The 13,797-nt window shown below is 33.0% G+C and overlaps 1 protein-coding gene across 4 annotated transcripts; it reads left to right on the forward strand.

The window, feature by feature from the left end:
* Positions 1-235: 235 nt before the first annotated feature.
* On the forward strand, positions 236-10,223 carry LOC146935135 (G-type lectin S-receptor-like serine/threonine-protein kinase At4g27290). 4 transcript variants are annotated; one of them, XM_085750292.1, is made up of 7 exons: positions 236-1,586; positions 3,814-3,945; positions 8,209-8,363; positions 8,447-8,660; positions 9,245-9,482; positions 9,559-9,709; positions 9,781-10,223. In XM_085750292.1, exons 1-7 carry the CDS (start codon positions 236-238, stop codon positions 10,075-10,077), a joined length of 2,538 nt encoding a protein of 845 aa, XP_085606418.1. In that variant the 3' UTR covers positions 10,078-10,223. The 4 variants fall into 4 exon arrangements, with proteins under 4 accessions (XP_085606418.1, XP_085606419.1, XP_085606420.1 ...); XM_085750293.1 differs by having other exon boundaries at positions 247-1,586; positions 8,206-8,363; XM_085750294.1 differs by having other exon boundaries at positions 247-1,586; positions 8,218-8,363.
* The last annotated feature ends 3,574 nt before the right edge of the window (positions 10,224-13,797 follow it).

Genomic DNA, 13,797 nt, shown 5'->3' on the forward strand with positions numbered 1-13,797 from the left:
GACAAGCTAATAGGCGAGGCCATGCTTTTTAAAAAGGTCATATCAAACTTAAAATAAAGTCTTTGACAGGTAAAAGTCCAAGGCTTAAGCCTTAATTCTTCAACTAGGCCAAACATATTTAAGCAACGCCCGACTCATTTCCACCCTTAGTCCCAAGTCCAAGTCAATTTAACAATTTTTTTTATCTTTTTTTTAAGGAAAGTCAATTTAGCATATATAAACGCACAAACATACAATGTGTGTCTGCATCAAATTCAATCAATGCAAAATGGCCAATATTCTTCCAATGATATTGTTTGTTATTCTTAATCTCTTGTTGTTCTTCTTTCAGTTATCTACCTCAATTGATACCATCACCCAATTTCAACCTCTTAATGATGGCAACACTTTGGTTTCTAATGATGGAACCTTTGAGTTAGGCTTTTTCAAACCAGGTAGTTCCACAAATCGCTATGTGGGAATATGGTACAAAAATATCCCAAAAAGAAGAATAGTTTGGGTTGCAAACCGTGATGATCCAATCAAAGACAACAACTCCAACTCTACCATGTTGATCATGAGCAAAGAGGGAAACCTTGAACTACTTACCAACAACAATCAAACACTTGTTTGGTCAACAAACATAACAACACAATCTTTGTCTACTACAAGTTCTCATGTGGCTCAACTATTAGACAATGGAAACTTTGTAATCAAAGCCAACAACGATACTGATCAACAAAGTAATAATTTCTTATGGCAAGGTTTTGATTTTCCTTGTGATACTTTGTTGCCAGGCATGAAGCATGGATGGGACTTAAAAACAGGTCTTAATCGTCAATTAACTTCTTGGAAAAATTGGGACGATCCATCATCGGGAGATTTAACTTGGGGTATTGTCCTTAGTAGTAATCCAGAAATTGTATTGAAAAAAGGATCAGTTGAGATTCATAGGAGTGGTCCTTGGAATGGAGTTGGATTTAGTGGAGCGCCTATGGAGATTATTACGTCAAATGTTATTGCTACAACACCTGTGAACAATTCAAATGAAGTTTACTTCGCATATAGTCTTGTAAACAAGAGTATGGTTTCAATAACTTATTTGAACCAAACGCTTAGTCTTCACGAACGCGTTATATGGAGTCCAGAGGACAATACTTGGAGTGATATTCAGTCAGTACCAAAAAATGATTGTGATGTCTATAATCGTTGCGGCCCTTATGGAAATTGCATTCATAACCCGTCTCCAATTTGCCAATGTTTAGATGGGTTTGAGCCTAAATCACCACAAAATTGGGACGCATCAAATTGGACACAAGGATGTGTGCGAAAAGGCGAAGAAACTTGGAATTGTGGTGTGAATGATGGTTTTGGAACATTTTCTAGTTTGAAATTGCCAGATACCACACATACTTGGGTTGATGCTAATATGACACTTGAGAATTGTAAGAAGAAATGCTTGGAAGACTGTTCTTGCATGGCTTATTCAAACTTGAATGTGAGTGATGGTAGTGGTTGTTCCATATGGTTTGGTGATCTTCTGGACTTAAGACAGATTTTAACATTCCAACAAAATCTATATATTCGAATGGATGCTTCCACAGTAGGTAAATGCTATGTTCTTCTCAAACATTTATGCTTTTTTTTTTTTTTTTTTTATGGATTATATGTTTTTAATCTCTAGCTATATAGTTTTAGTTAATACTAAATTTGTTTACCTAAGTTTTAATTAATACACTACAAAAACACCATAATTTTCCTCCAGCCACTACTGGCAGCCTCTAGACCCTCAAAGATACTAACGGTTAGGGTTGGTGATAAACCGAGCCAACTTGAACAAATTTCGAAACTCGACTTGACAGTTGATTCGTTGAACTTGGTTCATGAACTAAATGAGTTGAACTTCAGCCGAAAATTAAGTTTGTTAATCTAATGAACTGAACTTGAGTTATATATATAGTTCGGCTTGTTTGATACATGAGTTGACTCGATTATATATAATACTTAAAAAATATTTTTTTTTAGTGAAAAAAATATATTAAATAGTATGAACATGACCATACGGTCAAATTAAGTTAAATTTAAAAGTTGTTACATAATACTAAGTCAACTAAGAGGTTTGGAAGTGGAACAAGACTATGATATTTATCTATGTTGATTGAAAGGAACTACAATTACTGGTTTAATTAAAAATTTAACAATCATAAAATAAACAATAAAAAACCAAGTCCAACACTTACCAATAATCAATAATCCATGTTGATAGACAAACACGTAATAACAGATTGCACTAGTTTAAGCTTTGAAGCAAATTGTCCCACGTCGTTTGATTTAGAAAATAGAGTAGATGATTTCATGTATAAAAGTGGTGACTTACACTTTAGGAAAGCAAGCGGTATGGTTTGTTGGAAATATTAATAGAATAAAGAATAGACTTCGAATAGTTAGGAAAGATAGAAGAGAGTTGTTGTGCCGTGACATAAATCACTACCCTGAAAGCAAATTTCCGGTGGACCTCTGGTGCAATCCAATATCCGGTTTTGCTCCCCAAGGTTTACACAACTACGTGTCAGAACTCATGCACTCGAGGCCAACACGTTGGAGCTTCACAAACAATGCCCAAAATTACAAAAGAACAATAAAAAAGAAGGAAGCTTAATAGAAAGGATGATGAACTTGATTTTTGACCACATCCCCTTTTTGCCATAGTTTCACGTCTTTTATATATGTTGCAAGTGGCTTCATGCTTCATGAATTTCTACATTACCGTTGCCATATCCTCACAGAAAAATCAATGATATTAATGGCCATGAAAGCCCAAGAACAACGGTTGGAAAACTCTATAACGGTAAGCATTACACCAATTGAGTAAATGGCTCTTGATTGTCATTATATTCTACATAGTTATGGGGCATAAAATAAGTGCTAAAGGCATAGAGGTGGATTAAGCTAAGATAGAGGATATAGAGAAACTTCCCCCACCTGTTAATGTTAAAGGAGTAAGGAGTTTCTTAGGGCATGCTGGTTGGTTTGAGGATAAAATACAACTTTAATTACATAGTGTAATATCCTCATTTAGTCTGCCAAAAAAAAATGCTAAAACTTTTGATTTTAGAATTATGTGATTCGAACTAACGAGTCGAACCTTATTGTTTGTGAGTTTTAATCGAATTGAGTTCGAGCTTATAAAAATGTTCGTCTCGAACTCGAGTTTAGTTTCGAGTCAAATCAAACTTTATCGAGCCGAGCTGAGTCAGGGTCGATTTAGTTCAACTCATTTTCAGCCCTACTGGTGGCTTTTTCTGCCGGAAATGACACTAGAAGCCATAGTTAGACTTCTTTTCCCGATGGCCAACTCGAAATTTCTAGCTGCCAAAGCCTTCACTACTATTTCTGACGGCCATGACACTCACAAATATAGAAGGAAAATACAATTTTGCAATATGCTCAAAGTTCGAACCTCGAATTCCTCACTTATGTATCTACCTATTGGACTACTTGACAAACAAAATATATATTACCAAGAAATTGCAAAGATATTTCACCGTAAAAAAATAAAAATTAATCACGAAGGCCACATGACAATGTTTTAAACAAACCAAAAGGTCAACCCCATACCATATATATAAAGAATCAAGCATGTCACACATATAAATGTGGGGACAAATATTTTTTATGAATGTTAAGTTAATGAGAATTTTTTTGACGGACTGTAACAAAAATATAGTTTTTTAATAGAAATTAAAAAACTAATTTCAATCTTTCATTTAATTATTGAGTAGTGGTGGTCACTATTTTCTGAGATTTGACAAGTATTCATTTCTTTTTCAAAAGATTCAAATGGAGATGTTTCTGGTGGGAAGAAAAATCATACATTGGCAATTGCAGTCACTATTCCGTTGGTCAGCATTTTGCTACTGGTGATCATAGTCTTCTACATTTACATGAGAAAAAGAAAGCAAAGAGGTAAATTTCTTGACCCAAATAAAATATATTTTTTTTTAAGAAATCAAAATGGGATATATTAAACAACTGACTGTCCTTTTAGCACAAGATGTGCTAAGAAAGACAGCTAATATTTACAGCAAAGTATCAACAAGAATGAGCAATGATTAGCCTATACCCAAACACAAGAACGGGTTCGGACACCAATCATGAAACTTATAATTACAACTAGCATATTTTGCTTTATGCCAATAAAACGAGAGTAGCCTAATGTTCTCCAAAAGTTGAGGAAAGGAGCTTTGTTTTGTCCTGAAAAGTCTGTCATTCCTTTCCTTCCAAATAACCCATGAAGTTGCAAACCAAATTAAGTGCATGAAAGAACACTGCACCTTTGAATAACCTGCTGAAGTACCAAATTGAGTTAAGTGATCCACCAATGTTAAGGGATCCGAAGTATAGACACCTAACCATTGACGAACCAGATACCAGACATTACCAAAATGATTACAAAGCAAAAAAAGATGATCGGAGTTTTCACTTGAGCCACATCCACTGACACATGACTGTGCCTCGAATTGAATTACTCCCTGTCGAAATAAATTCACCTTCGTAGGCAACCTGTTCCTAAAGTGCCTCCACGCAAAGACCGAGACTTTCAGAGGAATATCTTTCCTCCAAAGCAAATCCGCAGATACCAAAGGGACCCAAATAAAATATATTTCAATTCAATGACATAGAGTTCTTGAAATTTGTTTCTAAAAAATGTATTCTACCTCTTTTTTTAGATATATGCCCTTTTTTATTCCTAATCTCTTTCTATATGAATGCATTCAAATTATTAGCAACAAAAGAAAACCATTCAAATTATAAATGTATGTTGTGATTATATCTTTACCAAAATACCTTAATTATTGTAATTTTTTATTATACTATAGTAGAGAGGTAAAGTCATTTTTTTACCAAGAAATATAAATATCTATCTTAAAAGAAGAGGCATGATGGAAGATCGGGGATTTTAGAAATTATGGTTCATGGTTCCGAAATCGGCATAAGTTATGGTGCATAAGCCATTTCCTTATGCACCATGCATAAGGACTTCACAACCATCAGATTTCTTTAACGATCATGATTTGCTAGTGCATCGTAAAAAGGAAGAAAGGAGCACACAAGATTAAATGAAATAAGGGAGGTATATAAACAAAAATGTTGAAGATAACACTCACAAACTCTTGCGTTTCTCTTTCTTTAGAGAACGGTTCCCTCTCTCTTCTCCCTTTCCATTCATCTTCTTCAAAAAAACAACCACCGGAAACTTCAAAGGACTCGCCGGAAACTTCAAAGGACTCGCCGAAAACTTCGAAATTCGCCGGAAATTTTATAGCTCCGGCGACACTTTCAAATTCCGGCGAGCTCCGATTCATAATATTTTTACATCATTAAAATCGTATTCTCACCCTCTTCAAGGATCCGGCCTTACTTTTTCAAAATAAAACTCGTACAAGCCTAGATCTACAACTTTGGATTCAGATTTTTTTGAAAATAAGCAAAGAGAAAGCAAAGTCACGAAGTAAATTAATGGAGAAACGGAACCGAACCTACTTCTTCTTCTTCGAACTGGTTTCGGATTCACCTCTTCTTGGCTCTGATTTTGTTCCGGTCTCAGGACTGTATGGTGATTTTCGATTGAGATGCTTGCTGTTTGAGTTCGATTTTGCTATGATTTCGTGTGTTTGAGACTGAAAACAGTTTGGATGTTGTTGCTATATGAATCTGGAAAATTATTTGCATGATGAGTGTTATTGTGAATGGATTCGTGTTAGGTTTTGAGTTTATCTGAAAAATTATTTGCGTGATGAGTGTTATTTTCAAAGAAAACCATTAAGTACATCTAATGGTTTTGGAGTACAACTCACATAAACCATTTTCACAGCAAAATGGTTGTGGAGTACAACTCACAGAACTGAATGATGGCAATGGTTCTAGGTCCTTAGTTTTTTCACTTGCTGGAAACCATTAAGTACATCTAATGGTTTTGGAATACAACTCACCGAAACCATTTCTACAACAAAATGGTTTCATTAAAAACCATTACACAATTATTTTGGTTTCACATACAAGACTATCAAAACCATTAAACCATACTTATGGTTTCAGTAATCCATACCCTGAAGTTAGTGAACAATGGTTTAAATGTTTATTACATTTGGTCTTTTGTTTTATTACAAAACCATTAGACAATTATTTTGGTTTCAGTAATAATTTCAGTGTATAACATCTTTGTTGAAGTTGTTTTACTCTTTTTTTCATCACATCGTCGCTGACAAAATTACCGAAGCTTTTTTCTTTCTTGAGAATTGGCAAAAACGGTGAAAAGCTTCCGGTTATTATTGTAAAACACCCATTTCAATGAAAAATTCAAGTTTGCTAATCATGAAGACACTAATCTGACATTATTGTGAAAAAACAATTCTTTAATTCGATTGAAACATATTTTGGAGTGGAGAAAAATGATCTAAACTAAATCCAATGAAATGGAATTGCATCTAGAGCTAAAACGGCACCGTATCATTTACGAGGGAACATGAAGTGGAAAAAAAATCTGGAAACTTGTGGAAAAAAAAATCTGGAAACATGAAGTGGAAAAAAAAACAAGGGAGGTTTTGACCAAAATAAAATTTCATATTCTTTAAGGGGGTGCAGTGTGTGAACATTGAGGGTGTAAAAAAAACAAATAAAGCAAACGGGCCTAGAGAGGAGAGGTATTGGGCTTGCAGCTGGATTTATGCATGGTGCATAAGGATTTCCTTATGCACCATAACCACTCCCTCCGAAATCTATTTCTCTTCCTTTTTATAATTTAATTCATTTTTTTAATAATTAATCAATTAGTTTTTATTATGTGTCCAATTAATTATTTCAATTAATGACATGAAAAATGAATAATTCAAAAAACACCAAAAATGATATGGGTCTAAAAGAACCTAATAAAAAAAAGTGAAGACCCAAAATAATCCCTCACGAAAATTTGCTCCAATGATATAAATTCGTGAATTTTGATTCACTGAATATTGTAAAAGAAAATTTAATGGTTGTTTTTTCACATACAATTTTTTTAGGGTGCTTGGATAGAGGGTTTAGGAGGGGAAGAGAGGGAAGGGTTTACTTTTCATTTTTAAATTACGGACACTATGAAATGTTTTTTAAAAAGTTAACATATTAACATTATAAACGATCATATAATAATTCAATCACACATAATTTATTTTAGAAAAACATGTTATATAGTCCGTTATTTAAAAAAGAAAAGTAAATCCTCCCCTCCTAAACCTTCAATCCAAACACACCCTAAAAAACATCATATTGTTTTTTTTTTTTAAGAAACTTCACATACTTGATGTGAGACCTTATATTTTTTTATAAGAAGCTAAAATGATATTAGATTGCAAAAAAGTCTAGATTTTCCAGCACAAGGAGTGCTAGAAAATAAGGCTAAGTCAACAAGATATAAAGTCCAGAAAGCGACCAAAAGGAAAAAGAAAGATACAAACTATGTAATAGCTTTCAAACATAAGTTTGGATTAAGCCAACAAGAATGGTAATCAAAAGAGAAAGTAGAGTACTTTACTTTCAACAACCAAAAAGTTTGAAGCTTAATTTTGTTAAGCAACTTTAATAAAGAGTGTCCTTATGCTTGAAAGTTCGGCTGTTTCTTTCAATCTAAATTACTCAAACACAAAATAACCAAAAGAGATGCAGAGTTGACCGCTGATGTGAGACCTTATATTAAATTTAGTTAAAGCCCTTTTCTTAGAGGTAATTTTAATTAAAGTACTTGAATATTATATATTTAAGCAGACAATTTAAATATGAGAAAAATGATAAAATTTAATTTTTCCATCTTATATTTTATATGAAAAAAGATTTGTATTATATTTACTAAGAAATTTCCATCATCGTATTTTTATTTTTGGTACAAAGCAACATCGTATATTAATTAGTCTCCTGTTTTTGTTTTTGGTACAAAGCAACATCGTATATTAATTAGTCTCCTTTAATGAAGAAAATGTTCAACAAATTAAACCCACTGAAATGTTGCATGATCTAATGCCTCTGCTAGGACTTTGCATGTAATAATGATAAATAAGAATTTGCCATAACAAAAAACACATCGCAAAACATTATGATTACATGGAAATTTTGTCCAACAAATTTTTTTTTTTTTTGAAGTTTGTCCTACAAAAACTTATGTCAATATTATGCATTGACACCATTTACATATAGAAGATAATTCAGAGATCAACACTTTAAACGAAGAGAAAGATGAAGACCAACAAGATTTTGAGCTTCCTTTCTTCAATATTTCTACAATGATAAGTGCCACAAATGACTTTTCAGACTACAACAAACTTGGAGAAGGTGGCTTTGGACCAGTATATAAGGTAAACATGCAACAACTTGAATACAACACATGAGAAAGCTCGAGTCTCATTTCCTAACAATTTTTTCCAACAATAAAATTTAGGGTACACTAGCTACAGATGGGCAAGAGATTGCCGTCAAAAGGCTTTCAGGAAGTTCAAAACAAGGATCAAAAGAATTTAAAAACGAAGTTATATTATGTGCAAAACTTCAACACCGAAATCTTGTTAAGGTTCTTGGTTGTTGCATACAAGGACAAGAGAGAATGCTTATCTATGAATATATGCCCAACAAAAGCTTAGATGCATTTCTTTTTGGTGAGTATCTCTATTAAGCTTGAACATTAATATATATACACACACACACACACACACACACACACATATGAGGAGGGATCAAATTACACGGCCTAAAAGTTACATCAATGTTACACCGCTCAATATCGTTTTACTCGATGCATATTTTTCAAATTTGACCGTTGGATTGTAAGTTTATATCACATAGATCATCCACGTAAACTTTTACGAAAATCTAAACCTGTTTCATATGTTATTGAGATACATCAAGATTAACGGTTTATGCACCTTTATATATCACCGTTAAACTTGTTGTATCTCAATAACATATCAAACGAGTTTAGATTTTCGTAAAATTTTACGTGAATGATCTATGTGATATAAACTTACAATCCAACGGTAAAATTCGAAAAATATGCATCGAGTGAAACGATATAGAGTTGTGTAACATTGGTGTAACTTTTAAGCAGTGTAATTTGACCCTCTCTCTCTCTCTCTCTCTATCTATCTATCTATCTATCTATCTATCTATCTATCTATCTATCTATCTATATATATATTCATTTTGGAATGAAAATAATAAATAAAATTGAAATTTTTAATAGATCCAACTCAAAAGAAACTTCTAGATTGGTTTAAGCGCTTCAACATTGTTTGTGGAATTGCTCGTGGACTGATTTATCTTCATCAAGATTCTAGATTGAGGATCATACATCGAGATCTAAAACCAAGTAATATTTTATTAGACAATGATATGAATCCCAAAATATCAGATTTTGGCTTGGCGAAAATTTGTGGGGATGATCAAGTTGAGGGGAATACAAACAGAGTAGTTGGAACACAGTAAGTAGTTTCATTGATATTTTTTAGTTATTGAAAGAAAAAATAATTCAAATTAACTAATTTGTACACTTTTCAGTGGTTATATGGCTCCAGAATATGCCATTGATGGACTATTCTCCACAAAATCTGATGTATTTAGCTTTGGCGTATTATTGCTAGAGATTGTAAGTGGACATAAAAATAAAGGACTTACATTTCGGAGCAACAACTATAATCTTGTTGGGCATGTAAGTAACACAAACTACTTTATATTCCCTCAATGAAATGGCATATGACAACTATATTTGAATTTTTGTAGGCTTGGAAGTTATGGAAAGAGGGAAATTCAGAAGAATTAATTGATGATTGTCTAAAGGACTCATATATTCCATCTGAAGCTTTAAGATGCATACAAGTTGGTCTTCTATGTCTACAACTTCATCCAAATGATAGACCAGATATGACATATGTGCTTGCGATGTTGACGAATGAAATTGTTTTAGCCCAACCAAAGGAACCTGGTTTCATAATGCAAAGTGTCTCTAATGAGGGAGAATCTACAACGAAGCCTTTCTCAATCAATGAGGTTACTACTTCGTTAATAGATGCTAGATGAAAAAAAAATCTTTTATCTATTTGTATGTCATGTATATATGGACTTATTTGGTCAATATGTGATTGTCACTTAGATATTTTATTTGTTTATGTGAACATGATAAAGTTGTATATGACCTAAATTAATTGAAATATGAGTTAAGCAAATGTGTATCCTTGAACTTTATTTAATATTTAATGATTTTTTTCTTCAAAAAAAAAAATTAATGATTTTTTTAATAGAGACATGTGAAGAAGGTTTCCATCCAAGAGACACTTGCTTTAATTTGGTTTAGATTCATACTTTTCAATAATAATTTAAATACAGGACATAATTCTTTCGTAAAGGTCCAAATAAAGTTGGCATAGGTCATAAAACATTAAAAAAAAAAAATCAAGTCACAATTTTATTTATTATTTTCTTTTCAACTCTCTCCCTCATCAACAAGCCGGTCCTAATTTTTTCTCTCTAGGTTTTCTCTTCCAGTTTCTTCGTTGAGAGGGTGGTTTTGGGTCTATTTCGATCTAAATAAGTGATTTTCACATAGATCTAAGTTTTTTTCTTCGTGATTTCATCATCTAAGTGTGGTGGTTTGTTGTTCGTCGTCTTGTGCGGCGTTGTTTGATTTTACGTCTTCTTGCGGTGTTCATTTGATTCATATTGAAATATCGATTATATCAATCAAAGATTTGAGCGTCGTTGCAGATCCGGAGACATGGATATTCCGGTCACTTTAATTTTATCATATATTTTTGTAGGCATTATGCTGTTATATGCTATTAACTTGGATGTTGTGAGCTTGTTCATAAATTCATCTTTTACGTTTTTAGCGGTGTTGAATGATGTAATCTCTATCTCTTGGTTTGAATGAATGAATATCATTTTGTTTTTGTCAAAAAAACAAAAAAAAACATATACCAATGGACGTTTAGTTCCGTCAACTTTGATCAGATATACCAACGGAAAAATTTCATCCCAATAGCCTATAGCTATGGTAGTTTCCGACAACAAAATGTGAGACTTATACCTACTGCCAATGACACTTGTTGAATTGTTTTACCCATAGCAGTTTTCCGTTGGTAGGTTTGAAAATATTTTTAAGTATAAATAGTTTTTTGACTCAAATAATTCTTTCTTATTTTTCCTTATGATTGAGACCGTAGGGAGTAGTACATAGTATTATTATGCAAGCCCCTAAACCACCTGAAAATTGTCGGGAATTTGAATCTCCACGTTTTACCATAAAGATTCCCATCATAACTAATCTAGAGCAGTATCGTGTTCCAAAATCATTTTCAATATCCGAAAGGTGGACATCTTATCCATCAGCTTGTCACTTTTGGAAATGTTGTATATCATGACTGTTCGTCCATAAAGACCCTCAAACAACAGCCAATAGCCTTGTAAACATTGTCCATCTCTTTTACGGTGTAACAACGCACAATCGAAAATGGGCAGTGATCCTCTCTTGCATTTTTTACTTTGTCAAGTCGACCCAATTTTGAGTTGTTAGTGAGTACATCATCCAACATAAAATCGTAAGATTGTGCATCCACGTTGTCGGATATGTCAAAAGAGACTGCAACACCTCCCTTATTCATATACAGCTCAACCAAACTCTTAAATTCTTGGTAGCTTGAAACATGTGTGCGAAGATAATCCATTTTTTCGCTCTTTCTCCTGCATAAATTTGAAAGAAAATCAAAATATGGGTTTGAAGCAATTTAAAAAGTTGTGCATAGAAAGAATATAATAAAAGAGTGAGAAGAAGAAGAGAACACACGGGAGGCTAGAAGATTAAATTACTTCTTGTTCTTCTTCTTCTTGGTTCTTGTTATTTTGCTCCAACGCATGTCCACACAAGGCAGTAACGTGGCCATCCTAACAGTAAGAGAGAGAGAGAGAGAGAGCAGTCAATTAACATTTTTTTTAAGAAGCAAATTTTATTAATAAAAACAAACCCCAAAGCAAAATAAATACTGTACAAAAATAGAGTACAATCAGTAAACAATAACCTCAGCCTGAGAAACATACGAGACAAATAGAAGCCAAATTTTGCTTTTTCTATATATGCACCACCCCACACTTATGACTATAAGAGCTATTTCCAAACAATAGACTTGGAGCAAACCTAGACAGTGGAGCCAAAATATCAATGAAAAAGTATACAAACGTGGGAAGCATACGAAGTATACGACAACAACCAGAAGTGAAAAAAAACTGTAGTACTTAGATTTTCCTCTTCTTCGACCACGTCACGCCATTATTTATGCCATTTGAGAAGTATAAAAGACAAGCGGTCTTCATGGTAGCTGAATAGCCGAAAACCAGGACAAAACCGGCGGTTTGTCTGTTGAAGGGTCAGACCGAATTAATTGTGATGATAATACGAGGCAACAGAAGCAGGAGTAGAAAAAAGAGAGGTGGCTAGGTATACTTGATGTTTTCAGATTCCTATTTGTTAATTAGGGTTTTAAGAATTCGACCTTTTCTTGTTTTGGTGTTTTGGCCTCAATATAAGGCATTTTTCCCCTGTACTATAGGAAAAATAATTGTTTACCAAACTACCATTATTTACACAAACAATCCTGAACAAATAACCTCTGAAGCGGATATTGTGGTCACAGATGTTGGAATAATCCCAAACATAGTTTGTGGTGATTGGATAAATAAAGGAGTTGTGGTCATTGACATGGGAACAAATCAAGTTAAGGTAACAACTAAATATTTTTACTTCAATAATTTTATGTTTCCTTTGGCTTCTGAATGCATGGAGGTACTTGAAATTTTTATTTTTCTATTTGAAGAACTTGGTGCTATTTTCAGATGACTTGTCAAATAAATACTCAAAGTTAACAAGGCACAAAGTCAAAGAGGTATCATTTAAGACAGAGATAGTAAATTCAACACGCTGATGCTAAATGTTTGCCCCTTTGAAATCACTTATCATGTTGTTATGACAATCTATTTAGATCATCCAAAAATTGTTTCAAATTGAATTTCTATGTTATAAATAGGGAGTGTGTACTTATAAGGAGCATGAAAAAAAAAATTGTACGTACTCCCATTGTCAAGTGGTTGTTTTTCTTCTCAACTTACAAACCGGTTTTTGCAAGGGTTGAGACTGTGATGTTATATTCGAATCTTCCGAAACAAAGAGACTTGTGGTATCATTTTGGTTTCATTATTGTCTTATAAATTGGTAGAAAATGCAATGTATTATTATTGTACCATAAAATACGTCTTTGTGAAAATAGCACACAAATATGTACTCTTCTCTCCTAATAGAATCTGCATGAAGGCTTTTGATGCGAACCTGGATTACAGAAACAGTAAATGGAAGAAAAATAGATCACAAATGTAAATAAATGAGTGTTTTATTTATGAAAGTTAAAGGTAAAATGCAAAAGATGAATGTCTTAACACCCACAAAGCCATTCCCCTACAAAGAACAATATTATCTGTCCATAGCTATCAAATGGTTTTTCCAAAAATTAACCCCATAATTAAATATTACGAAACATTTTGGCGGAATTTTCAAAAAATTTGGCACAATTTAAGTTTTTTTTGGCCCAATTTCAAAATTTTAAAATTTTTTGGCGCAACTTTTTGAATTTTGAATTTTGGCGGAATTTTGAATTTCTAAATTTAGTTTTAATTGTTTTTTAATTTAGTAGTTTCCTAGGAAAGCATATGTCACATCAAACTAAATTATGTCAGTTTGGCAGTTTTTTGTAGGAA

The sequence above is a fragment of the Medicago sativa genome, chromosome 3 (genome assembly GCF_051527215.1).
Source record: "Medicago sativa cultivar Bolivia chromosome 3, Bolivia_mono, whole genome shotgun sequence".
NCBI lineage: Eukaryota > Viridiplantae > Streptophyta > Magnoliopsida > Fabales > Fabaceae > Medicago > Medicago sativa.

Bases quoted from the DNA above. Each gene is read 5' to 3' on its own strand.
- LOC146935135 (XM_085750292.1), top strand. From the start codon at position 236: ATGTGTGTCTGCATCAAATTCAATCAATGCAAAATGGCCAATATTCTT. The intron at 8,364-8,446 runs GTAAACATGCAA...AATAAAATTTAG, and splicing joins GCTTTGGACCAGTATATAAG to GGTACACTAGCTACAGATGG. The intron at 8,661-9,244 runs GTGAGTATCTCT...AATTTTTAATAG, and splicing joins CTTAGATGCATTTCTTTTTG to ATCCAACTCAAAAGAAACTT.